Here is a 27740-nt window from a genome sequence, read left to right as displayed (position 1 = left end):
CTGAACCAATACTTGAGATATATAAATAGAATAATATATGGCTCAGAATATATTACCACACAATAATGTTTCAAACAGGGGTGTTTTTATCGGTTGAAACTGAAAATCAGAAGCCCTATTTAATGACCCACCAATGAATCTCAGTTTTGTTTTTTTTAACTATATGTGGAAATGGCAGCCATTTTTCACTTCCTATGTACCGTATGCACCAGCAGCACTAAGCACATTGAGCACATAAGTTTTTTAAACTAAGTTGTAAAATGAATTTCAAATTAATGAATGTATTGGCTGATCACTCTGTTTAAGAATTCGATTGCACTTCCCACTTTTTTATTTATATATTGCACTTTTTCTTTTTTTTAATTTAGTAGTCGCCAATTGTTTTTATCATTTTTTCTCACAATTTGGAATAGCCAATTATTTTTAGGCTCAGCTCACCGCTACCACCCCTGCGCTGACTCGGGAGCGGCGAAGACAAACACACGCTGTCCTCTGAAGCGTGTGTCGTCTGTCGACCGCTTCTTTTTCACACTGCAGGCCGCTACAGCGTCAGAGGACAACGCAACTCTGGGCAACTTACAGGCAGGCCCGCAGGTGCCCGGCCAATCTACAGGGGTCGCTGGTGCGCGGTGAGCCGAGGACACCCTGGCCGACCTAAGCCCTCCATTTTAAGTGGATTGACAGTGTTTTAAGATTTCTGAAGCTTCTGCATAAAACACAGATCCAGAGACCATTAAAAACTGTGTTAATTAAATTTCTTTTTTTTTCTCCACTAAATGGATTATTCAATTGTGACGTTGAATGTAGCAAGTGGGGTGCGCACCCAAAAGAGGCAAACTACTGACCAATAAACTTTGACTACGCCACACTATGGTTTTAAGAGGAATGTGACCTCTGGAATTACAAGCAAGCCTTTGCCTGAAATATGCAAACAACCTTTAAAACAAACCCATGTTGTTACTGTGGATTCCAAGACGGCAGAAAGTAGTGGCTGATGTGCGATTTTATGGTTAGCAGTGGAGTAGTTCACCTTAATGTTTTTTGCTGTGTCTGGTCTGTCATGTTGTATATATCTTGTGGGTTTACAGTTCTGTATAAAACCATTTACCACAAACTGTGTTATGCATTTGTTATAGTATTAGGCAGCAGTGTGTAGTGGTTAGGGCTCTGGACTCTTGACCGACGTGGTGTTGAATGCTTCCTCAGCAGCTGTCAGCCGTCCAGATGGGTAGGGTTTCTAAGCCAGGGTAGTATACGCAGCATCACCTGATCCCCTATATGCTGTATTGTTGGTTTTCAGCCATGGTATATCTGTAATACCTGTGTTGGTCAGATTCATTTTATACCTCAGAATAAATTTTTAATTAATGAGTCGTCAGATAAATTAGTTGAAACCAGATTCAATACTAACGACAAGCCAACCCACCTGACATTTGAAAAACAATTTGGTCAAGGCATTAAAACACATTATTAACCAAGCAGGCACAGGGTATTTTGCTTTATTACAGCAGCTTAGATTCACTCGTGTACCAGTTCTCTGCGCATGGAAACCACATGTTCACAAAATGTCACTAGTAATCTTCAAAAACAGCATGAGTACTTTATGAATAGCTAATTTACAAATCAACCCCCACCTTTCCCATTCATTTGCATGACTTGAGTAAAATAAACTGAGCGAATGGAAACCCAAAAAAGCATTTTACACAAGACATTTCTTGTGTAAATGTCTCGAGTTAAAAAAAAAACACTTGCATGGAAACCCCATGTATTTTACCAACAATTAAAACATAATATATAGCTGGAACGGTGTGTACATTTGCAACAACATAGAAGCCGATCTGTAGTCTAGTTACAGAACAAAAGGTGTATTTACCGAATGTCTGGTTTGGTTTTTTTTAAACTACCTTTAAATGGTTGTAAAGAAAGTACAAACCGAGAAACTAAACACAGCATGCATAAATACACACTTTAGTAAAAATAGAGATGAATGTCTTTTTTTAAATATGAAACTTTTTTCTTCATGGTCACAGTCACTATATCATGGAATTGCCCATGTAACTCTTTCTGTCCATTAATGCTTTATTTTTCATCACATCTCACAAACATCGTTATTGTAATTACTGAATCCAAAACAGACTCTTCATATGATATTTTTCAGAACATCCCGTGAAACAATTACAGCCTTAAGAGGACGGTTCTTTGGGTCATTTTTGACAAAAAAAAAAAAAAAAAAGTAACTGACCAGCACTAGGAGATTTACCATTAAGCCCACTGCATCACTCCATTTATGCTTGATTTTCAATTTCCCCAACATCATCTTCTTTGTTAATAGGTGATAGTTCAGTTTCTTTGTCTGATTCTTTCACGTCTTTCAGAATAATGTCCGTATTTTTACTTATATCAAAAATATCCCACTTTTCGGGCAACAGGCCCCGTTTAAACAACAGTGATGTGAGATAGGAGACAGAAATAATACTGAACAGAGAAAGCAGCATAGTCAAGGTTTTGAATGGAAAGAGCTGCACATAGACGCCATCTACCAGTGTGCAGCCTGGGTAGGGAATAACAGGAGGGATTTTGAAGAATGAATCACCCCCTAAAAGTCTCAATGTCACTCCCACCACGTATCCCACAAGTGAACCGTAGCCATTTGACACTGGGATAAAAAGGACAGAAACAAGTTGAGGGAAAATGGTACAATATATTAGCTCTTCACTCATGAACATCAATCCATAAACTGAAGAGGTTGTCATAGCAAGACAAATGCCAAGAACTCCAAAGAAAAGCACAGAAATTCTGATCACCCACACAAGTTCTCTGTCAGATGCCTGGAGAAGAAAAACAAAAGAAATAGTAAATTGTTTTATTTTGGTTGCTTTTATTTTTCAAGAAAAATTGCCTAATCAAACTACTGGATATTATGTTGGCTTCTTCACAGAAATGCATTGAACAGGTTATTTTACAAATAAAATATTTATAAACAATGATGTCGGTGACATATACCTACAACTGTATATACAAAATTAGTGCCGTCAGTCTGTGTGTGAGAGACATACGGCTGCCCATCTCAAAGTGATAATATGTACTTAAAGGCCAAGATTCATGCTCTTCAGAGTCTGTGACACCAGCCGCACAGTGGGGTCTATTCACAAAACTTTATTATACGGGTAGAGGTTTAAAGAGTAAAGTTTGCAAAAACAAAGACCCATAGAGCCATATTCACAATACTTATATTCAAATTACTTGAGTACCATGAAATGAAAACAATTTAATGAACATCATACTTTACTATCCATCAATACAGACTTTAACAAAGCCAATTTGTAAACTTTTACCAACTTCGCACTTGAGCAAAAACATTCTTATGAAAACAAAAGCATGTATCAGTTACTCTTAAATGTTTAATACATAAAATATACCTTAAATATCAGCCCATCTGTTCCTTTTTATCAAGTACCAAATTACACAGAAATGTTGCATTCAAACCAGTCAGCAAGCTGCAGTAAAGTATCAAAATATACTTTCTTGGGTAATAGTGGATTCTAGATATACTATTAACAATGATGCAACCTAACAGCAAATAGATTAACTCAAATGTATCAATATTGGTTTTAAAAGGAATATATTAACATTATTGTTCGACTCCTTAGCCACATTTCCTGATTGGCTTAAAACCTGCTCATGAATGCATAGTTTATAGCCCATTATATTTTTGCAATCTTCACAGTCTACTCTATTAAACTTCTTTTTCTCCAATTACATTCCCTGACTGCAGCAATTCCCCACAACAGCTCAGGAAAACTGAAGACCAGTGAACATCCTCCGGTCCCACAACCAGGCCAAGCTGTGGCGAGCTGTGGGCCTCTGATGGACAAAGGCTAGCCATGCAGATGTTGGCTTGAGCTCACCAGTATGGTCTATTGCAGCACAGTGAGGAGAAAAGTCTCTGTCAGCTGTGTCTCTGGTATCCCTGAAAAGACCACCAAGTACACTGCCAGGACACAAAACCTATGCTCCACTGATTGTATGACACAACCTGTACTCCACGACTATCCAAACTTCTAACCAGGCTCACCTTTTTTCTTATGATTTTCTTATAGATGTTGTGGGTGAACATGGAGCTGGAAGACAGAAGTGTGGAGTCCATGGATGACATCACCACAGCGGCGATCGCTCCGATCCCAGCGATGGAGATGTAGACAGGGCACAGGTGCTGCAGTGCGATGGGCATGATTATACCAGCCTCCCCTTTCTCATATGGGGAGGGTAAACCATAGCTTGTCTGGTTCCAGTCTGAAATGTGAGGGGAATTCATTATAATAATATTCTTACAGCATTACTGCTACAGGCCATGCAGTAATATTCATGCTGCATTACTACAGTTCAATGCAGTAAACTACTGTAATAAACAGTAAAGCAGTTCAGTGAAGTACTATGCAGAAAAGTCAGTGTCAGATACTTCATGACAGATATAAGTGCCTGATATGTTATAAAAAAAAAATATACAATAGTGACAGATTTAATAACTAATAATGTAGCATTCAGTGCTTGGGACATGGTGAGGTAGCAACAAAATCTCAATTTAGCAATAAAGGTTCCTTTCGTATTTAGCTTCTAGCTTCTAGAACAGTGGTTCCTGAAACTGGCCTCAAGTCATATATTAGTTTGGTAACCCAATTCAAAATTACTCTATTCCTTCGCACTTTTTCTTCTCAAAAATGGCCTGCGTCTTAAATTAGACTATAGTGATGCACGCATTAAAAATCGCAAACAAAAGACATGACTGGCCGAGTACACAAACAGGAACGCGACTGACTGCAAGAGGAATTACAGTACACCCTCGCTATAATGCCCTTTATTATACCAACCTGGCCCCTGTACGCACAGGATGCCACCTCCGCAGTGAAGTCAACTCTTTTGTCTTAATAAAAAGCGTGCGCTGTGTAACTATGCCTCCTAAACAAAAACCATTTTATGTTGCAACAAAGCTGGAAACCATATTGATCATTTGACTTTTTTTGGCTTGTTCAGCAACCATGCTGCAAAGCAAAATTGATTAAATGAAGAAAAAAAAAACTTGAGGATCTGATGAATTCTTCACATCGGGGTTCATTTGGAATAAAAGATCAGTTTGGGATTCGTTAGATTAAGATTTGGTGCACATTAACGATTAATGGCGAACTGATTTTTAATAAAAGTTCAGCTTCAATAATTCTGGATTTTTGCTTTTTCTACTGCGTTTCAATTCTTTAACTAATAGGATAAAGCAACGGCAGAATACTGCAGACATGAGACGGACAGGTACATGTAATTCTACTTTTATTCACAATCTCATTTTATTAATTACTCCAACAGTTTATTGTTCATTTTGATTGTCATTTTGATATAACGAACCCCTCGATATAACGAACAAAAATCTTAGACCCCAGCAGGTTCGTTATAGCGAGGGTGTACTGACATGCCAGGCAATACCACAGGTAACAAAAAGAAAGAAAAAACAGGGAAGCAACGCACCACTAACGCTCTGTGTGCCTGGAGATGGCCGCAAACTGCCTCCAGACGTAGTTTTCTATTATGCGTAATTGAGGTTGTATCTTTGTAAATGCATCTTTATTTTTGAGGCTTTATTTTTGTCATCATAATTGAGTGTGGGAAATTTGTGCTGTGTCTTAAATTCGAATGAATACAGTACGTAATTTAGGAACAAATAGCTGGACTGGAATAGGTCTTGAGGACAGCGTTGGGGGTAGACTTTGTCATTACAGAACTACTATTTTAGAATGACAACAGTAGTAAACAGGTTTTGTTTTTTACAGAACCTTGTGTTTCCAAATACCTCCATGGTCTGACTTCTAAGAAGCAGGATGCAAAGAAAGAATACTTGCAGATATGACATGTTAAACAAATTTCATATGCATCATACAGTACCTGTTGAAGCTGCTACTGCACCAATTAGCACAGACGGGAAACCCAAGAAAAAGCACAACACTCCTGCAGCATAGCACATTTTTTGAGCCTGTGCAGAAGAAGATGCTGCCAGAAGTCTTTGATAAAAGCACTGATAGCAAACGCCAGAAAGAGCCTAAAAAGAAGATTCATAATTGTGGTTAGTGTAGATTTCATAAGTTGTGTTCTGTAAATGCATTGTCAAGTAGATAGATAGATAGATAGATAGATAGATAGATAGATATTATTTTAGTGCAAGTATACAAATATATGCCAGGGTTTGTCATTTTGTAAACAAAGTGTTTTACTCTACTTAAAAATGACTAGACTTGCCTATTAACCAATAGTACAATGGCTGTTTAAAGTTCACAGTCAAACTAAAAGGGGGCACTACAGTACAACTAAATGCTACAGACTTAAACATTTGGGTTACCCATTGTATCATTCATTTTAAATATGCTATGTGAGTTTGGTCGCTCATTAGATTAGAAGTTGCAATACAGTTTTGATTTGTAAAGTTGTGTATGCATGCCTATGTGACAGCCTATAATATAGGCAGATTTCGGGAGACGAGATCCGGGGCTCCACCCTGCTTTCCCTGTCAATCTACTCCTAGCAAAAGTCAACATCAATCAGCATCTAATTAAGAGCCTAGGGCACTGGTCCTCCTCAGCAGTAGAATCACACATACACACATCTGTTTCTGATATGGCTGCAGCTCAGCTCACCAAAAGATTGTTAGCAAGCCTGGAGTGGGGGCTACCTGATCCGCCGGAAAAACCAGAGGTTTTCCCCTCCTAATTGGAGCCCAACATTTGATCTGCGATTAACAGAGATTTATTACAAATACAGCATGCATTTAAAAGGCCTATTTGAATTATGTGTTTACCTGTGCAGCAGGTAAACACATAATTTCACTCTACCCATTCTTTTGTCAAAAAACAGAAACAAAAAAAAATGAATCCATCTTGTTTGTCTAGTATGTCTTGTTTTCCTCCTTTTCATGAATGGTATGCATTGGCACATGAACTATTTTTTGTCCCACGGGTGTAGGGATATGCGGGGAGCAGGGGATCCAACCTGTGGGGGTACACGAGGCTCACTTTCCCGACCTCTATGGCTGCCGCCATCCGCGCCTCCACCGATGAGGGGGGTTCTCACCGCGTGAGTCAGAGGGGACCCCCGACCACACACTATCCTTTAGCAGCTCCTGCTAAATCCTCCACTATCCTCCTCAAATTGAGACTGGGCTCTGTTTCCAGCTCCCTATTCTATCATTCCTTTTCCAGGTTCTTCAGCACAAGAGCCTATTCCTCCTACATGACTGCCGCTCTGCAGAGCCTGTCGTGGGCTCTATCTATTTTATGTGTTTTCTGGTTCCCAAGGCTGCTCTCTCTCCTCTGACCAAGAAGGCTCCTGCCGGTCGGAAACCTCTTTCCTTTCCTATCCTATCCCCTGAGGCCACTTCTCAAACTACCTCTCCAAGTAACAACCTTTCACTCCAGCCCTGGCTCTCGCCCCGTGAATTACTGGCCATGCTGCAATACAGTCATTATTTCAGCACTATACATTTCTTGGAAAATGACTCCCCTCAATACAGCAAACCACGTAATTGGACCAGGTCTTGGGTATACTGGTAGATAATGTTTGTTTTAAGATTTATTTCTGACAAAATATTTAATGAATTGTACTAGGATTGTTGTGTTTAGTGCAGTTATTTATGAATACCTGGACATTACAAACAGATACCTTACCAAAAGAAAAAAGTCATCTAGCCATCTCCATAGGTCTGTCAGGTCTATTTTCCCAAGCCAGGGAGCTTGATATACGTTGTTAACAGCAGTGTTTACAATGTCTGTAGAAGCTGGATTTAGCATGAGGAATGGAACACACAGCCACTGTGGTTAAAGAACGGGAAAGGAAAAAATAGTTAAGGACAGACAGAGCAATGAGAGCTGCAATTATAACAATAAGGCACTTGATGGCAGCGTGCACTGTACAAGAATCTTAATCAAAGCAGAAGCAACAGTTGACCATTGTGTGCTACTGTGCAAGTTACAGCCCCACCAAGGAGTTTTGATGTCATATTTTTTCACTGACCAGTTGCCAAGGGCACCATGTACCGACAGTATAGTTTAACCCAAACAAACAAGTTCAATGTACCAATTAAATGAAAATGAAAATAGTACAATGCTTTGTGGTCCAGTGGCTAAAGAAAAAGGCTTGTAACCAGGAGGTCCCCGGTTCAAATCCCACCTCAGCCACTGACTCATTGTGTGACCCTGAGCAAGTCACTTAACCTCCTTGTGCTCTGTCTTTCAGGTGAGACGTAATTGTAAGTGACTCTTCAGCTGATGCATAGTTCACACTCTCTAGTCTCTGTAAGTCGCCTTAGATAAAGGCGTCTGCTAAATAAACAAATAATAATAATAATATTACTAATCCCCAATTTCAGCATACACTGCTGTTCATTGTTGAATTTGTATTAGCATTATAAGATTAGAACTTGGGGTAGAGAAGTAAACACTAAAATTCACGGCACCATTTGGTTTCTCTCTCCCCAGGGGAAAAAAACCAGTTCACATTATTCATGGTTAGAAATTCAGAAACACCAAATCTGCTCTCAACTGATCGCATCTATCACAGCATGAATAGGTCTCCTCCACACCTGTAGGTTGTCATGCAGCTATAGGGGAGAACAATTATCTGATACAGATCCAATTGCTCAAACTCATGGCGCGTGATCATTTAAATAATACACTTAAATTGAGGATAGTTCAGAAACCCAGGACTGGGTGTGGGACTAGAGCGAGTTTCTAACCCTGTTATTCCATTTCTTTCTTTTAAACACAGTATGCGGTTTACTACTGGTGGAATGTTTGTAGTTGACCATTTAATTGTTAGTAGATTTTCAGTGTCAGAATTCTATGGAGTACCACCTTACAAGTTACAAAATGAAGTGCGATCAGTACTTACCAGGCTGACAACTATCAAGAAGAGCTGGATAACATCTGTGTAGGCTACAGAGTACAGGCCCCCCATTAATGTATAAAGTATAGCCACACTAGCAGAGATTAGGATTGACTGATAGGGTGCAATACCCAGTATTACATTCATTGTTCCGCCTAGAAAATAAACACAGAGTGGTTTCAAATAGTTGGATGTCTACTGTAAAACAATTATACCAATACCATGCATCCTCCCAAAGCTGCCATCAATCAAAGAGAAAAAAAAGCCATGACAGATCAACCTTATGTAAGCATGCACATTTTAAATTTGTATAAACATGAACCTCCATAAATCTCTGGGATTCTGACACTTCTGTCCCAAGAATATCCTAACCAAATCACTACAAAAGCAGTTCTTTAGAGATGCTAAATACTTAAGAGGGACAGACTTACAGGAACCTTCACCATCTGTAGCTATGGATATTCATTCCCTGATACTGGAATGAACATCACTGACATACAGATTGTGGGGAAGGAAGAAAGAAAGAAAGATACAGAAAGTTAAGCTGGACACAAGTTTGAATGTGGCACTCAGGTCTTAATTTTGCCCTTGGAACATGCTTTCCAATACCTTACTCGACCCCGTGCCTGGATAAATATCATTATTCAGGTCCTATTATTTGAAAATGGCTAAACACAAGACTATATTTATTATACCGTTATCAAGTAACTAAATACAACAAATGACCACAGCGATTGAGAAACATGCACACTTGAATGGTGGTTTGAAGATACAATACAATAAATGTGAAATTAAATGCCTTTACTGTACCTAAAGCCGCAAGAGTGCAGGCTGACCAGAATACTTCTGACAGTATTGCAGGAATGCAAAGCATAACTGTCCATGCATTTCCATATCTGAGCTGGAATGGATCTATCATTGTTACATAGTTATTGTCTCTCATTGGTTTGGCAAAGAAAAATCCACCTGGTGGAGAAAAATAAAATAAAAAAAAGGAAAAGAAAGAAAGTTATGAATCCCAAACATCCTATTGAAACTTACCAATTATTAAATTAAAGTTTGTATTTTCTAGTACTGGAATGGACACAGATTTTTCATGTTTTAATATTCAAAATCCAGATGAATATTCAACTTAGCTGAAAGTTTAAAAAATTACAAATCAAAGAAGGGGACAGAAACTGGACATTCACAACGGATTTACAAATGTACACATTAAATGTTAAGTTATCCTCTAATTAGTTAATTTGGTGTTGTAATGTAATCAAACAGTAATGTAAAGTGAGTAATACACACATTGTTAGCATAGGTCCATTTCACACTGGCGCTCCTGCCCGGATGCCAACCTGGGTTCTGGCTACCTGGGTCACAATCCCGCGTAGTGTGAAACCACGTACCTGGGTTGACATGCTTTGACCCGGGTCGAGCGAGACAGAACAGCCATATTTTTGTTGATTGAAACACACCATGACCCAGATTGCAGCAGGGATGAAGAAACATTTGCTCTAAGAAACATTTAGGGCCATGTGTACGTCGATTCACTCGCTTCTGTCACCCAGGTTGACCCTGCTTCTTCAAAAAGCAGTGTGAAATCGCATAGCTGACCTGCATGACAACGGGTCACAATCTGGGTAAGGTCCGACCCAGGTAGAGCACGCCAGTGTGAAAGGGGCTATAGACTCCTTGTGAAACATTACAAAATCTATATTTCTGCAAGTTACACGTTTCAGGTATGTCAAGTCAAGTTGGTGCTACTGGGTATTGTAAACTGGGTTGAAAAACTTTTCCAGCTGAACCAATAAAACAAAAAAAATAAAAAATAAACTTCCTGCGCATTAGGATATATTTAAAAGGAAGCGGCTAGATATCCAATGGATCTCACCAAAAAACAGGTTAAATGCAAATGCAACTAGTCCATGAACCCAAAGTAGGCCCTTTGATGGATCATAAACTAGTTCTGCAGTTCCCATGATGTAACCTCCTCCAACCCACGTTGCTGAAAAATAAAGAGACCGAATATTAAGGTGTGGGTTAAGAGAATATTTGCTAACTCAGACAGTATGGGTTTTCCAGTTTATTTTATTTACAGAAAGACAAACAGATCACCCGTAAGCCAATTTTTACAATTGTGCCACTTTCTACAAGGCTTCAACATATTACCTCCAGTATATGAGCATAGGCCCAATTTCAATACTGAATTCTATGTGCTACAGGTGATAGCAGATACAGATGGTCCAATTTGATGATCTAAACAGCAGTTAATACCATTTCCCTAAAAACAAAACTGCCAGTAAGTGGCATTCAGATCATCCATAGGTCTGTGAATCAATTGATCTGTTGTTGTAGGAGTTACCACCTAGAATTACATCTGCAATTGGTATATACAAATTATGCAATGTAATTGTTTTGTAATTTATAGCTTTAGCACTGTAAAAATTATTTCATTAGCTTACATGAATAAACATCAAAAAATAGAATTGCAACACCTACATATTTGTGAATGAAAAACAATAAATATGTCATGGAAACTGGATATAGTCAGCTGCTCTTTCATATAGAATTAGCACTGCTGAATGCAGCTTAGGGCTTTGCTTGCAAAGCAACTACAGAAGAATGAATTTTATTGTTGCATTTCACTGAGGGTGTTACCCACCAGACAGTTTACACCAGCAACAGTCAAGGACAGAAGAGGGTACTTTGACACCTGTACCACATTAGGCTGACTGAATACAATTGTAAAGTCTTTAGGATAGTGTTTAAAATGTGTCTAGGATAGTGACCACTCTGTTTTGAATCTGACTGGCAGACAGAAGCACATTTTAAATAGATTAGTAGTAAACAAAACAAACCCTACCGGTCACAGTGAAAATCCCAACCCAGAGATTCATGTTTCGGCCCCCAACCATGGACACCTCGCTTTTGTTTCCCGTGCATTTCTTCTCTTCTTTCTTGGCTTTTCTTGAAGCCCAAATGCCAGTTGCCAGAATGAGTATATAAAACACAATTACAGCGATCAGACCAGGGATGTTGACAGCCATCTTCAAATACAGAGACTCCCTACAAATGAAGACAAATCATTTTGTTTAAATGACAGCAAGTTCTGAGAGGAGATTTAAAAAGAATAAAAATTAAAATAGAGATAACAGACATCATGAATGTTAATGGTTGTCACCATGGGAATAATAAAAGGACTACCAAGTGCTTCATAAGTTATATTGACATTGTTGTAACACAAGTAAACTTGTTTTAACACAGGTTTTATTGTACATTTTGGGAATGCTCTTTGTTCAATTCAATAGCTGAACATGAATATGTTTACCCACAAAACCCTGCTAACCAGGGAGATTCATAAGTCTCACTGATTGGGTCACTTGTACCCCTTTTCCACTGGCATATACGGTACGGGTACGGGTGGTTCTCAACTGTCTATTTGTCGAGAAGAGCGAGAACCAAACCGTGAAACTCTAGCCTCACAAGACATATAAATCCGGCTGCGAGCCAAGCCGAGCCAGGAGTGGGGTTAAGGATTTTCGTCATTACGTTTCATCAGTCAGTGCACTCCAGACAAACAACATGCCGCATGGGCAGCGAGTGTGATGAGAGAAAAGTACAGCCTTGTGACGCTGAAGAAGTGAAGGCTTTAGCTTCTCTGTGAGCGGATAGAAGTGTTCAGGAACACAACATTCTACCAAAGTTCTCATCCTTGACCTTTATTATATTAATATAAAATATATATTTTTTAAAATGCAGAAAATAAAACAAATAGAACGTGAAATTCGTATAATTTATTTGTGAAAAATCTATATTTGAATTGGCTTTCTGGTACGTTTCAGATTTACGACTACACCACTCCTAATAAGTAATAACAAAATGTTTTTTTTTTTTTCATTTAAAAAAATCTATGAAAACGTCACACCCAAAACAAATAAAATAACGTTCTTACCTGCAGCAGCTTGTACTTCTATTAATTTGCGCAATTCGCGTGTACGCACTCAAGTACAAATGGATGAGACCCTCTGAAACCAATAAGACAGTGCAGGACTTGATCACCACATTCCATTCAAGTACCGGTTGTTCCAGTAAGACTTGAAAAGCATTTAAGGCAGGGCTTCCCAACCCTGGTCCTGGGGACCCCTGTCTTCTGGTTTTCATTCCAACTGATCTCTCAATTACTTAACTAAACCCTTAATTGAACTAATAATTTGCTTAATTAAAACATTTGTAAAAGAATGTTATACTTTCAGTATTACTATTTACACTGTAAAAAAAAAATCCTCTATTTTTAAAAAGATTGAGGTTATCCCAAACATAATAACAACACTAGGTAGTGTAAAGGTCTGTGTATGGAAGGAAGGTGTTTGTAGGATAAGCATTCTTTAACAACATGCATATTTAAGATCAGATGTGAGTCTTGTACCTGTTTGTCTTGTCTCACACTATGATTCCAGGGTTTTGTGGTAAGAGGTGGGGTTCCAAAGTGAAAACTGTAAAGCAGTTGAATTATTAGCCTGACAGCAAAGGTAGCCCTACCCTGGGCTAATAAAGATGTCCACTGGCAAAGTCAAGCCAAAAGGAAGTAATTGTGGGTGACTAGGTGTAGGAGAGGTGATGTTATTATACGTAAGTTTAATCTATAGTGTGACAACATAATGTGTTGCTTGTGATTCTTCTGTTACTGTTTATAATTTACTTTATAATGTGTTTACCTATCAGTGCTTTACTGTAACAGAAACCAGACACTGTCAGCTTTTCAGTTTATTTTTGCAGTTTGTTTGATTAACCTTTATTGTTGTTGTGTTCCTGTGTAACAAGAGCTTATTATTGTCATTTGCATGCTCGGTTGTAACTCAAATAAGAAAAACTGTAATGACTGATATGGTTAACCTGTAACACTATGCGGCTCAGCACACAATGTAGACCTTAGGGAAGCACTACATTGTCAGCAAGGTTTTGAGAAAATGGGGTTTGAATGTTCACAGATGTTATCAGAACTATCCCAGATTATTATTTTTTTTTTAAATAGAAACACATATTAATAAATATTGAAACAAGTCACGTATTTTTTTTTTATATACAGTATAATAACTCCTGGATCTTGCACTAATAATGTTCTGTAATTATTTCAAGAGTGTTGTGACAGGGAAGTGTCATGGCCTAAGCTGTTATCGGCAGGAATGAGAGAGTCAGAGACAGAAGCTGCAGTTGAAGTGTTGTTACACATGTTTATTACAAACAAAATACACCAAAACAAACAGGGCATGAGGGCCAAAATAAAAGCTTTCAACAAAAGACTAAACACGTGTAGGCTGGCATTCGCCTTCACTACACAGCTGTCGAAATACCAACACCAACACAAACTCACTCCAAACTCCTCTCCCAAGCAAAAGATTTCTCCCCTTTTTATATACAGACGTGCTCAAATTTGTTGGTACCCTTGCAGCTCATTGAAATAATGCTTCATTCCTCCTGAAAAGTGATGAAATTAAAAGCTATTTTATCATGTATACTTGCATGCCTTTGGTATGTCATAGAATAAAGCAAAGAAGCTGTGAAAAGAGATGAATTATTGCTTATTCTACAAAGATATTCTAAAATGGCCTGGACACATTTGTTGGTACCCCTTAGAAAAGATAATAAATAATTGGATTACAGTGATATTTCAAACTAATTAGTTTCTTTAATTAGTATCACACATGTCTCCAATCTTGTAATCAGTCATTCAGCCTATTTAAATGGAGAAAAGTAGTCACTGTGCTGTTTGGTATCATTGTGTGCACCACACTGAACATGGACCAGAGAAAGCAAAGGAGAGAGTTGTCTGAGGAGATTAGAAAGAAAATAATAGACAAGCATGGTAAAGGTAAAGGCTATAAGACCATCTCCAAGCAGCTTGATCTTCCTGTGACAACAGTTGCAAATATTATTAAGAAGTTTAAGGTCCATGGAACTGTAGCCAACCTCCCTGGGCACGACCGCAAGAGGAAAATCGACCCCAGATTGAACGGAAGGATAGTGCGAATGGTAGAAAAAGAACCAAGGATAACTGCCAAAGAGATACAAGCTGAACTCAAAGGTGAAGGTACGTCAGTTTCTGATCACACCATCCGTCGCTTTTTGAGCGAAAGTGGGCTCCATGGAAGAAGACCCAGGAGGACTCCACTTTTGAAAGAAAAACATAAAAAAGCCAGACTGGAATTTGCTAAAATGCATATTGACAAGCCACAATCTTTCTGGGAGTCAAAACTGGAGCTTTTTGGCAAGTCACATCAGCTTTATGTTCACAGACGAAAGAATGAAGCTTTCAAATAAAAGAACACCATACCTACAGTGAAACATGGAGGAGGCTCGGTTATGTTTTGGGGCTGCTTTGCTGCGCCTGGCACAGGGTGCCTTCAATCTGTGCAGGGCACAATAAAATCTCAAGACTATCATGGCATTCTGGATCAAAACGTACTGCCCAGTGTCAGAAAGCTCTGTCTCAGTCGCAGGTCATGGGTCCTCCAACAGGATAATGACCCAAAACACACAGCTAAAAGCACCCAAGAATGGATAAGAACAAAACATTGGACTATTCTGAAGTGGCCTTCTATGAGTCCTGATCTGAATCCTATCGAACATCTATGGAAAGAGCTGAAACTTGGAGTCTGGAGAAGGCACCCATCAAACCTGAGACAGCTGGAGCAGTTTGCTCAGGAAGAGTCGGCCAAACTACCTGTTAACAGGTGCAGAAGTCTCATTGAGAGCTACAGAAAACGTTTGATTGCAGTGATTGCCTCTAAAGGTTGTGCAACAAAATATTAGGTTAGCGGTCCCATCATTTTGTCCATGCCATTTTCATTTGTTTTATTATTTACAATATTATGTTGAATAAAAAATCAAAAGCAAAGTCTGATTTCTATTAAATATGGAATAAACAATGGTGGATGCCAATTACTTTTGTCAGTTTCAAGTTATTTCAGAGAAAATTGTGCATTCTTCGTTTTTTGTGGAGGGGTACCAACAAATTTGAGCACGTCTGTATGTGACCATTCCACAATTAGCATTGAATTACCTAATTGGGAAATGGACACAAATGTGACAGTTGGCAGGGACAGATTTAATCTGCCAATCTTACATTCCCCCCCACACAAGTATATACACCACCCATTTGATATATTGCGGGTGTCTGAGTCCAATATAAATCCGGTATTTATCGAGGGCCGTGATATAGCGAGAGACCCATAGAAAAACAAACAGGCTAATCACAAATACTGTACAACCATGCCCTCGTTTAATCGGGTGCGTCAGGGTCCAGTATAAATCATCTGAACCATCTACCAGGTTCCTACATGCAGTGTAACAGGTAGTACAGCAATAAGGCAAACAGCTGTATTTGTTTTTTAAATGATAAATATGTGTAATTACACTATTCTTTCAGCAATGGGAATTTCGTGAAACCCGTGAAACAATTACAGTCTATACAGGATGGTTCTTTGGGTCATTTCTGACAAATGTAGTTGACGCAAAATAAAAAAGAAATTAACTGACCGGCACTAGGAGATTTACCATTAAGCTCCCTGTATCATTCCATTTATGCTTGATTTTCATTTCCCCCAACATCTTCTTCATTGTTAATAGGTGATAGTTCAGTTTCTTTCAGAATAATGTCAGTTTTTTTACTTGCATAAAAAATATCCCACTTTTTGGGCAACAGGCCCCGTTTAAACAGCAGTGATGTGAGATAGGAGACAGAAACAATACTGAACAGAGAAAGCAGCATAGTCAAGGTTTTGAATGGAAAGAGCTGCACATAGACGCCATCTACGAGTGTGCAGCCTGGGTAGGGAATAACAGGAGGGAAGTTAAGGAACGAATCCCCTCCTAAAAGTCTCAGGGTCAACCCCACTACTAGTCCCACTGAAGCACCATAGCCGTTTGACATTGGGACAAACAGGATGCAAACAGTTTGAGGAAAAAGAATACTATACAGCAACTCTCCAGAAATGATCCCCAATCCATACATTGAAGTGGTTATCATAGCAATACCCATGGCAGCAACTCCAAAGAAAATCACTGAGATCTTGATCACCCACAGGACTTCTCTGTCAGATGCCTGGAGGTTAAAAAAAAAAGTAAAATTATTAGATATCTTAAGCTTTCACCACAATAACTTTAAGTAACTTTCATTCGACTGCAGCAAGCTGGGCTGCATGTATTGTAGTGTACCAGCTTTTCAGGAACAAACGAAGTATAAGAGACGAGACTAGACACTGTAGTTTCGGTCCAGAATGGCCATTTTTTATTCAGTTGGCAGTGGTACACAACTCTCACGGCAAGCTTCCACACACTGCCCCGATGAGCTTGCAGGCTCCTTTTAAATAGCCCACAGCCCACCAACAATAATGAAACAATTGTTACACAATTTCCCACCCCTAGACCCCCATCTCTTTTTTAGTCCAGGAGCGTCCCCTCAATACCTTGAATCCCTTGATAAGGGGTCACTACTGGTGCAGAGGCAGAAGCCTGTCCGTGGCAACCTCTGTAGACTACAGCTCCTGCATTCACCACCCGGGAGTGACTTCAAGCAGCCTCCTTGCACCGCCTCCCTACTCTGTGCACGTAGCAGCTCAATGCTGGTATTGCTGCTGGCTTCTCCAGCCAGGGAACTCCTGGCAGCGGCAAGACTGGCTCCTCCAGCCCTGTAAGCAGCAGTGGCAATGCTGCTAGGGGCGCCGCTGGCAGCCGCCATGCTGACAGTGGCAATGCTGTCAGCGGAAATGCAGGCAGCTACAAGGCTGGCTCCTCCAGCAGGGGCAATTGTGGCAGCAATGGTGGAGCTGGCTGAGGCAATGCTGCCCTCAGCACGGGACAGCAGCAGCGCGTCGTACTCCAGCAGTGAAACGACTACAAGTGGTGGTGGTCTCCTGCCCTTCCCCCTTCCTCTGTAGGCAGCAGCTCCCTCTTCTTCGGCTCTGGCCATAGAATCTCCGGCAGTGAAACATTTGCTGGTGGAGGTGGTCTCCTGACCTCACCCCCTCTTCTCTGTCGCCAGCGGCGCCCTCTTCTTGGGCTCCCGCCACAGAATTTCCGGCAGCGAAACTGCTGCTGGTGGACACCACAATCCCCCTACGACGACACTCAGGCGTCCCCAGGCGACGGCAAACTGACCTCCCCGGGCGATGGCGAACTGGCCTCCCTGGGCGATGGCGAACTGGCCTTCCTGAACGTTGCAGGCTTGGCAGCCCTAAGCGTTGCAGACATGGCAGCACTAGGCATTGCAGACTGGTGCGGCTCTCCCTCGGTCACTGGAGACGGGCTTCCCTTTCTTGGGCTCTGGACATGCTGGCTTTAACTTCGTGGGCTGTGGACGCTTGGCCTCCCCCCTCATAGGCTGTGGATGCTCTGGCTCTCCCCTCTTGGGCTGACAGCTACAAGGCAGGCTCCTCCGGCAGGGTTCCAGCTCCCCCTTCTGGGTGCTGGACTCTCGGGCTCCTCCCACTTTGGCATTGGATGCGCTGGCTCCTCCCCCTTGGGCTCTGGCATGGACGTGCCTACTGCCTTGGTGCTGGAGTAGGCGTGGCTCCTTCTGATGGGACTGGAGATGGCGGGACCCCTCCCATATCTGCAGGTAGGTAACTGAATATCATGGCGCCAGTGTCTGGGAGGGAAGCTGGGTCGTGTTGCTGTTCCCAGGCTTTCAATCTCTCCCAATCTTGGGCCCACAGCAGGTCAATCACAGGAGGTCCTCTCTCTTGTTCCTCTTAGTGTCCACCAGCCAGTCCCACATCTTTCTCGACACTCAGCTGCTCTCCTGTCGTATTGTTGGCAGGGATGTGGGGTATTCTGGCTGTGGCACTGGTGGTGGTGGGGCTTCTCCATGTGGCACAGGAGCTCCCACTCCGACACCAAGTGTGAACAGGCTGGTAGTAGATAGACACAGACACAAACTCCACTGGGGTATGAAAGCACTACAGCATGTTTTAATTATAAATAAAAGAGTTAAACAGCCAAAACAATTTCCACGTTGGCCACAATAGACAGACAAAACTAAACACTAACTATTGAACCAGCACGCGTAGCAATTGTTTTCTTTTAGTTTTGATTCTCAGCTCCGTCTCACTCCCATTCTTTCACCCTGAATACACTCCACAGGACACAGCTACGTTTGTTGTAAACACTAAAGGGTGTCCAGAACACTTAAGATAAATAATGCATTTGAAACTTTTAGCGTAGAAAAACAAAGCTTTCTTTTATTTGGATACATTTTTTAAAATCCATTTTAGCAGTTTTTCTACACAATTTGAAATGCCCGAATGGAATGTTGCACCTCAGCTGCGTCCCACTTGCAATCAGAAGGATTAAAAATCAGCAGATGGCCGCTGTTGCTGCCGTCAAGTCAATTGCCTCTTTGCACCTTCCAAGCCAGGCTAATAAACCCTGGAGGAAAAGTCCCAGCTTTTGTTTCCATTACCTGTGCATGGAAAAGTGAATGTCTTGAATGCCATGTGTGTATGTTGAAGTTATGTACTCTATTTAACCCTCTCAGATAATTGCCCATGTCAATAAATACATGCTCCTATCATTTTATGTAAAACATAGTAAACTGCGTACTTCCAGGTTAAGGATCTCACCCTTTTCCTTAACATGTTCTTATAAATGTTGAATGCAAACATGGAACCGGCGGCTAGAAGTGCCGAGTCCATGGATGACATCACAGCAGCGGCGATTGCTCCGATCCCAGCTATGGAGATGTAGACAGGGCACAAGTGCTGCAGTGCGATGGGCAAGATGATACCTGCCTCCCCTTTCTCATATGGGGTGGGTAAACCATAACTTGTCTGGTTCCAGTCTGAAAGATGAATAGTTTGGAAGATTCAAAGAATTCAATATTCAATATAATGGATCATGAAAAATTATATTTTGGGGGGCAACACACTGTTTCATGGTCAGCATGGTGACTGCCTGCAGATGAATGAACATCTCCTTTTATACAGTCCTGTTCATGTGACGTTGAATCTCTTTTAGACATTATTGTACCATACATGTTGTACATACAATAAAGAGACTTACATATAGCCTTTTTCCCCTTTGATCTTTTTTCTGACATGCAAGGTGACATTATTTCGCTTAAAAAATGCAACCTTGAACTATTTATAATTCAAAACTTCTAATGGTCTGAACAGCCCGTAATAAAATTTTATATAAGAATACACATGAAACAATAAACATCAAAACAGGATGGGGAATTAATGGGATGTTACAATACATCATTCAGTGAACATTGTTTTAATGAGCGCAGAATGAACTATGTAGCTCAACCTTAATACAAAAGTTGCTTATTTGCCAAAACCACTGGACCTCATATCTTGAACATGTTGGGTGATAAACAATTGCTATTTTCTCTGTAGACCCTCTCAACACACCCAATACATACCAAATGCAAAAATAACAACCAAACAAACAAACACCTACCAGTTGAAGCTGCTATTGCACCAATGAGCATAGAAGGGACACCCAAGAAAAAACAAAACACTGCGGCAGCGTAGCACATTTTCTGAGCATGTGCAGTAGATGATGTTGCAAGAACTCTCTGATAAAAGTCTTGGTAACAAACACTAGAAAAAACCTAAGAAGAAATGTAAAAAATAAATAATGCATTACATTTGGTGTTTAGTGTACCAGCTGGCATTAAGAGTAAAGTGTACTAGTATTTTGTATTGAATATTATTCAATGTTTTTTTAAGCAGTAGAATTTTCCAATTGCGATATAATGTAGTTTATTGTAGAAAGCATAACCAGCCCAACCAGGGTACTTAAAAGTTAAAGCATTCAATGATCATTACATATATTGTAACTCTATTGTAAATGTACATGATTATGAGAATGGCTGGGGAGGGGAATTCTAAAGCTTTACTGTGGAGTTGCACTGGTAAACTGTGTTCTCAATGGATATCTTACCATTAGTAAAAGATCATCCAGCCATCTCCATAGGTCTACTAGGTCTAGTTTCCCAACCCAGGGAGCTTGATATAATTCGTCAACAGCGGTATATATAATATCTGTAGATGCTGGATTCAACATGAGAAATGGAATACAAAGCCACTGTGGTTTCAGAAAAAGATAATAAAGAAAACAAGAGATCAAGTATATATGGTAAGATATACATTTAAACAGCACCTGTAGACTCTAGAGTGTTTCTTATTCTATACTAGATGTCATGTGAGAGAACTGTGAAGCAAAGCTGAGCGAAATTATATGTTATATTATAATAAATACTCAACACGATGAAGATTAGACTCTGGAACTACTATTAAAAGTATAAAGGTTGTTTTTCCCCAGTATGAGATCTGTACACAGGAAAAGATGTACTGGAATTCTGACAAACCAGTAATTGTGATGAGTTGATTTCTTATACATGATTTATGATAGTGTGCAAAACAACCTTGATGTAAAGCTGATGCTGAACTTTATATATTTTAAACCCCATATAGGGAATAATATGATTGGAAAATATCAACAGCTAAAATGTACGCAATTATTATTATTATTAATTTCTTAGCAGACGCCCTTATCCAGGGCGACTTACAATTGTTACAAAATATCACATTATACAGATATCATATTATTTTACATACAATTACCCATTTATACAGTTGGGTTTTTACTGGAGCAATCTAGGTAAAGGTAAAGTACCTTGCTCAAGGGTACAACAGCAGTGTCCCCCACTGGGGATTGAACCCACAACCCTGCGGTCAAGAGTCCAGAGCCCTAACCACTACTCCACACTGCTGCCCAATTACACTATGTAACACAATTTTTGTTCCTGGGTAGTAAGTGTTATATCCTAATTGCTTATGCCTCAAAAGTATAGAAAATGGCTATTCCCCACAAACTTTGCTTTTGTGACCAGGACAGTGATATTTTGAAATTTACCTATTTCCAATGAGAAAACGGGCGAATTTGTGTCTTTTCGTTCATAAAGTCAGAAAAAAAACAACATATGAATCCAAATTAACATGTATTTATACAAAAGTAATACAAAAATGACTACAAAAGATTTAAAGAAGTGAGTAGTTTTTCGAGATTTACGATTATACTGTAAATCACTTTCACGAATCAGCCCCCAAATGTAGTCTCCCATCATGTTCTCGTTATACTGTCCTTGGTAGCGGCGTTCAAAGTCCAGTATATCCTGGTGGAAGCGCTCGCCTTGCTCCTCCGAGTACGCTCCCATGTTCTCCTTGAATTTATCAAGATGAGCATCAAGGATATGGACTTTGAGGGACATCCTACAGCCCATTGTGCCGTAGTTCTTCACCAGAGTCTCAACCAGCTCCACATAGTTTTCGGCCTTGCGATTGCCCAGGAAGCCCCGAACCACTCTGACAAAGCTGTTCCAAGCCGCTTTCTCCTTACTAGTGAGCTTCTTGGGGAATTCATTGCACTCTAGGATCTTCTTTATCTGTGGTCCGACGAAGACACAGGCTTTGACCTTTGCCTCAGACAGCTTAGGGAAGAAGTCTTGAAGGTACTTGAAGGCTGCCGACTCCTTATCTAGAGCTCTGACAAATTGTTTCATAAGGCCCAATTTGATGTGCAGTGGTGGCATGAGCACCTTCCGTGGGTCCCAGCCGTACTCATCATACTTCAAGGCGTCCAGCAAGGTCTTGATGCTGTTGTAATCCTCTTTGAGGTGCACCGAGTAAGCCAGGGGAAGAGACGGGTACTTGTTACCATTATGGAGCAGCACGGCTTTGAGGCTCCTGGATGAGCTGTCAGTGAAGGACAGTATAACGAGAACATGATGGGAGACTACATTTGGGGGCTGATTCGTGAAAGTGATTTACAGTATAATCGTAAATCTTGAAAAACTACTCACTTCTAAATCTTTTGTAGTCATTTTTGTATTACTTTAGTATAAATACATGTTAATTTGGATTCATATGTTGTTTTTTTCGGACTTTATGTGAACGAAAAGACACAAATTCGAGCGTTTTCTCATTGGAAATAGGTACATTTCAAAATATCACTGTCCTGGTCACAAAAGCAAAGTTTGTGGGGAATAGCCATTTTCTATACTTTTGAGGCATAAGCAATTAGGAAATAACACTTACTACCCAGGAACAAAAAAAAAAAAAAAATTTGTTACATGGTGTTATTGAATTCACTTTATACATTGTTCTGGCCAATTTTTTATGTGATTCACTTTCAAATTGAGAAAAAATATTCAGATCTAGAGGGTAATAAAAAATGGAAACTATTCAAGAAGTAATTGAGTATTAATACTTACCAAGCTGACAAATATAAAGAGGAGCTGGATAACATCTGTGTAGGATACAGAGTACAGGCCCCCGAGTAATGTATATAATATTGCCACTCCACCAGACATTAGGATTGACTGATAGGATGCAATACCCAGTATTACATAAATTGTTCCTCCTGGAACAGTTAACACAGTGCAAACAGGTGAATACAGTTTTGTCAAAAAACATTATTAATAGTAAACCAATGTGCTCCTCAGTGCGTAAGTGCTCCGAAAAAGGGGGACTTAAATATAAGCTTGCTTGTCTCACCTTAGGGAAACTTTGTCAAAAAAGATGATAATAATTGGATGGACAGATATGCCACATTTACATCAGCCACTGGAAAGAAATTTGTAACCTGACTAGTTAATTTACATCAACAGCAGATTTACAGCAAAGCAGCTCATCCAGTGAGGATTGCAGGTTGGCAGAACTCAATCTAAATAATGAGCACATTTTGAAGGTTGGTAAATGGTTGTATAAATGATACCAAAAACATGATACATGTAGGTTATCTTTGACTTTTGTGTATTGTCTCCATGCAGATTAGATTGTAATCTGCAGACGGAACTGGCAGCAGACCCAGTTTGACAGCTGTTTTCAGTCTTCTTTGTCATTCTGTTATTTGAAAACTATAAGAAAATGCATTTACCCAAAGCAGCAAGTATGTTGGCTGCCCAAGCTACTTCTGCTATTAATACAGGAACAGAAAGCAGACTCATCAACGTATTTCCATATCGGATCTGGAATGGGTCCATCATGGTAACATAATTCTTGTCTCTCATGGGTTTAGCAAAGAAAAGCCCACCTAGTATAAAGAAAAAAAAAAATTCTGTAAAAAATAGATGAAGAATGAAAATGGTTTTTTGGGACTCTTTCCACAAATCTAGAAACAGCAAAAAAAAAAAAAAAAAAATCTGTAAATGATCAAAAGCTATTTAAGATCAAGATATAACCAATAACGGACAATTTTTCCAGGCCAAACCAGGGAAAGCCTGGGGCATCCTACTTAAACATTTTCAGTTTTAGGGAAATAAAGCTAGAAACCTTTGATCACTTGCAGGAAGGTGTTACCCCAGAGGCACAACTATTGAGCAAGTCCTTAATAAACAAGGGTTTCTGTCTAAGAAATAATAAAAAATACTTTCACATCCTATAAAGCTGCATATTTAAAGAGGACAATATCAAGGACTGTATTTTTCTTACCAACAAACAAGCTAAGTGCATATGCCAGTGGTTGAGTAGACCAGATTAGGCCCATTGCTGGATCATAAACCACTTCTGCTGTGCCCATGATGTAACCTCCTCCAACCCACGTTGCTGAAAAAAAGCAAGAGTCAGCAAACTGTTGCGTTTGTGTTTCCAGTTGTGTTTCCATTTTATATTGGTAATCCTCAAATGTTATGAATATGATCTAATTGTGTCTGCTACAGTTTCTTTTTCATCCTTAACTTTTTGAAAGTTTCAACAGATACAGTTTATAATATTAATAACCTTTCATAAATAAAGCGTCAATGTTTGTTTAACAATAAGAAATCACCCTACCGGTCGTAGTGAAAATCCCAACCCAGAGATTCATGTTTCGGCCCCCAACCATGGACACCTCGCTTTTGTTTCCCGTGCATTTCTTCTCTTCTTTCTTGGCTTTTCTTGAAGCCCAAATGCCAGTTGCCAGAATGAGTATATAAAACACAATTACAGCGATCAGACCAGGGATGTTGACAGCCATCTTCAAATACAGAGACTCCCTACAAATGAAGACAAATCATTTTGTTTAAATGACAGCAAGTTCTGAGAGGAGATTTAAAAAGAATAAAAATTAAAATAGAGATAACAGACATCATGAATGTTAATGGTTGTCACCATGGGAATAATAAAAGGACTACCAAGTGCTTCATAAGTTATATTGACATTGTTGTAACACAAGTAAACTTGTTTTAACACAGGTTTTATTGTACATTTTGGGAATGCTCTTTGTTCAATTCAATAGCTGAACATGAATATGTTTACCCACAAAACCCTGCTAACCAGGGAGATTCATAAGTCTCACTGATTGGGTCACTTGTACCCCTTTTCCACTGGCATATACGGTACGGGTACGGGTGGTTCTCAACTGTCTATTTGTCGAGAAGACCGAGAACCAAACCGTGAAACTCTAGCCTCACAAGACATATAAATCCGGCTGCGAGCCAAGCCGAGCCAGGAGTGGGGTTAAGGATTTTCGTCATTTACGTTTCATCAGTCAGTGCACTCCAGACAAACAACAAACAACATGCCGCATGGGCAGCGAGTGTGATGAGAGAAAAGTACAGCCTTGTGACGCTGAAGAAGTGAAGGCTTTAGCTTCTCTGTGAGCGGATAGAAGTGTTCAGGAACACAACATTCTACCAAAGTTCTCATCCTTGACCTTTATTATATTAATATAAAATATATATTTTTTAAAATGCAGAAAATAAAACAAATAGAACGTGAAATTCGTATAATTTATTTGTGAAAAATCTATATTTGAATTGGCTTTCTGGTACGTTTCAGATTTACGACTACACCACTCCTAATAAGTAATAACAAAATGTTTTGTTTTTTTTTTCATTTAAAAAAATCTATGAAAACGTCACACCCAAAACAAATAAAATAACGTTCTTACCTGTAGCAGCTTGTACTTCTATTAATTTGCGCAACTCGCGTGTACGCACTCAAGTACAAATGGATGAGACCCTCTGAAACCAATAAGACAGTACAGGACTTGATCACCACATTCCATTCAAGTACCGGTTGTTCCAGTAAGACTTGAAAAGCATTTAAGGCAGGGCTTCCCAACCCTGGTCCTGGGGACCCCTGTCTTCTGGTTTTCATTCCAACTGATCTCTCAATTACTTAACTAAACTCTTAATTGAACTAATAATTTGCTTAATTAAAACATTTGTAAAAGAATGTTATACTTTCAGTATTACTATTTACACTGTAAAAAAAAAATCCTCTATTTTTAAAAAGATTGAGGTTATCCCAAACATAATAACAACACTAGGTAGTGTAAAGGTCTGTGTATGGAAGGAATGTGTTTGTAGCATAAGCATTCTTTAACAACATGCATATTTAAGATCAGATGTGAGTCTTGTACCTGTTTGTCTTGTCTCACACTATGATTCCAGGGTTTTGTGGTAAGAGGTGGGGTTCCAAAGTGAAAACTGTAAAGCAGTTGAATTATTAGCCTGACAGCAAAGGTAGCCCTACCCTGGGCTAATAAAGATGTCCACTGGCAAAGTCAAGCCAAAAGGAAGTAATTGTGGGTGACTAGGTGTAGGAGAGGTGATGTTATTATACGTAAGTTTAATCTATAGTGTGACAACATAATGTGTTGCTTGTGATTCTTCTGTTACTGTTTATAATTTACTTTATAATGTTTTTACCTATCAGTGCTTTACTGTAACAGAAACCAGACACTGTCAGCTTTTCAGTTTATTTTTGCAGTTCGTTTGATTAACCTTTATTGTTGTTGTGTTCCTGTGTAACAAGAGCTTATTATTGTCATTTGCATGCTCGGTTGTAACTCAAATAAGAAAAACTGTAATGACTGATATGGTTAACCTGTAACACTATGCGGCTCAGCACACAATGTAGACCTTAGGGAAGCACTACATTGTCAGCAAGGTTTTGAGAAGATGGGGTTTGAATGTTCACAGATGTTATCAGAACTATCCCAGATTATTATTATTTTTTTTAAATAGAAACACATATTAATAAATATTGAAACAAGTCACGTATTTTTTTTTTATATACAGTATAATAACTCCTGGATCTTGCACTAATAATGTTCTGTAATTATTTCAAGAGTGTTGTGACAGGGAAGTGTCATGGCCTAAACTGTTATCGGCAGGAATGAGAGAGTCAGAGACAGAAGCTGCAGTTGAAGTGTTGTTACACATGTTTATTACAAACAAAATACACCAAAACAAACAGGGCATGAGGGCCAAAATAAAAGCTTTCAACAAAAGACTAAACACGTGTAGGCTGGCATTCGCCTTCACTACACAGCTGTCGAAATACCAACACCAACACAAACTCACTCCAAACTCCTCTCCCAAGCAAAAGATTTCTCCCCTTTTTATATACAGACGTGCTCAAATGTGTTGGTACCCTTACAGCTCATTGAAATAATGCTTCATTCCTCCTGAAAAGTGATGAAATTAAAAGCTATTTTATCATGTATACTTGCATGCCTTTGGTATGTCATAGAATAAAGCAAAGAAGCTGTGAAAAGAGATTAATTATTGCTTATTCTACAAAGATATTCTAAAATGGCCTGGACACATTTGTTGGTACCCCTTAGAAAAGATAATAAATAATTGGATTATAGTGATATTTCAAACTAATTAGTTTCTTTAATTAGTATCACACATGTCTCCAATCTTGTAATCAGTCAAGATGGAGAAAAGTAGTCACTGTGCTGTTTGGTATCATTGTGTGCACCACACTGAACATGGACCAGAGAAAGCAAAGGAGAGAGTTGTCTGAGGAGATCAGAAAGAAAATAATAGACAAGCATGG

At 39.4% G+C, this 27740-nt stretch overlaps 2 protein-coding genes across 4 annotated transcripts; both read right to left on the bottom strand.

Annotated features, from left to right (window-relative positions):
• Positions 1 to 1133: 1133 nt before the first annotated feature.
• Positions 1134 to 13017, bottom strand: LOC117407170 (high-affinity choline transporter 1-like). Its single transcript, XM_034922718.2, has 9 exons — positions 12857 to 13017; positions 11768 to 11970; positions 10796 to 10909; positions 9727 to 9882; positions 8923 to 9071; positions 7701 to 7844; positions 5929 to 6082; positions 4076 to 4293; positions 1134 to 2828 (listed from the first exon to the last, which is right to left on the bottom strand). Exons 2-9 carry the CDS (start codon positions 11949 to 11951, stop codon positions 2286 to 2288), a joined length of 1662 nt encoding a protein of 553 aa, XP_034778609.1. The 5' UTR covers positions 11952 to 11970; positions 12857 to 13017; the 3' UTR covers positions 1134 to 2285.
• A 1105-nt stretch (positions 13018 to 14122) lies between these two features.
• LOC117406282 (high-affinity choline transporter 1-like) lies at positions 14123 to 26019 on the bottom strand. Of its 3 annotated transcripts, none has more exons than XM_059028467.1 (9): positions 25840 to 26019; positions 24741 to 24943; positions 24402 to 24515; positions 23848 to 24027; positions 23183 to 23331; positions 20851 to 20994; positions 20365 to 20518; positions 19524 to 19741; positions 14123 to 17005 (listed from the first exon to the last, which is right to left on the bottom strand). In XM_059028467.1, the coding sequence occupies exons 2-9, from the start codon at positions 24922 to 24924 to the stop codon at positions 16484 to 16486; spliced, it is 1665 nt and encodes a 554-aa protein (XP_058884450.1). In that variant the 5' UTR covers positions 24925 to 24943; positions 25840 to 26019; the 3' UTR covers positions 14123 to 16483. The 3 variants fall into 3 exon arrangements, with proteins under 3 accessions (XP_058884450.1, XP_058884451.1, XP_058884452.1); XM_059028468.1 differs by having other exon boundaries at positions 23848 to 24003; positions 25840 to 26012; XM_059028469.1 differs by lacking the exon at positions 20851 to 20994.
• Between the last annotated feature and the right edge of the window lie 1721 nt (positions 26020 to 27740).

Source organism: Acipenser ruthenus, chromosome 8, assembly GCF_902713425.1.
Source record: "Acipenser ruthenus chromosome 8, fAciRut3.2 maternal haplotype, whole genome shotgun sequence".
Classification (NCBI taxonomy): domain Eukaryota; kingdom Metazoa; phylum Chordata; class Actinopteri; order Acipenseriformes; family Acipenseridae; genus Acipenser; species Acipenser ruthenus.
The sequence above is the reverse complement of the archived record's forward strand: the minus strand, read 5'-3'. Positions and strand labels throughout refer to the sequence as shown.

Coding starts and splice junctions, on each gene's coding strand:
- LOC117406282 (XM_059028467.1), bottom strand. CDS start 24,924: ATGGCTGTCAACATCCCTGGTCTGATCGCTGTAATTGTGTTTTATATA. Junction 23,332..23,847: donor CAACATACTTGCTGCTTTGG/GTAAATGCATTT, acceptor TAACTGTTCCAG/GAGGAACAATTTATGTAATA. Junction 19,742..20,364: donor TGCAATAGCAGCTTCAACTG/GTAGGTGTTTGT, acceptor TTCATCTTTCAG/ACTGGAACCAGACAAGTTAT.
- LOC117407170 (XM_034922718.2), bottom strand. CDS start 11,951: ATGGCTGTCAACATCCCTGGTCTGATCGCTGTAATTGTGTTTTATATA. Junction 9,883..10,795: donor TGCATTTAACCTGTTTTTTG/GTGAGATCCATT, acceptor TTTCTCCACCAG/GTGGATTTTTCTTTGCCAAA. Junction 2,829..4,075: donor AGAAAATCATAAGAAAAAAG/GTGAGCCTGGTT, acceptor TTTCTTCTCCAG/GCATCTGACAGAGAACTTGT.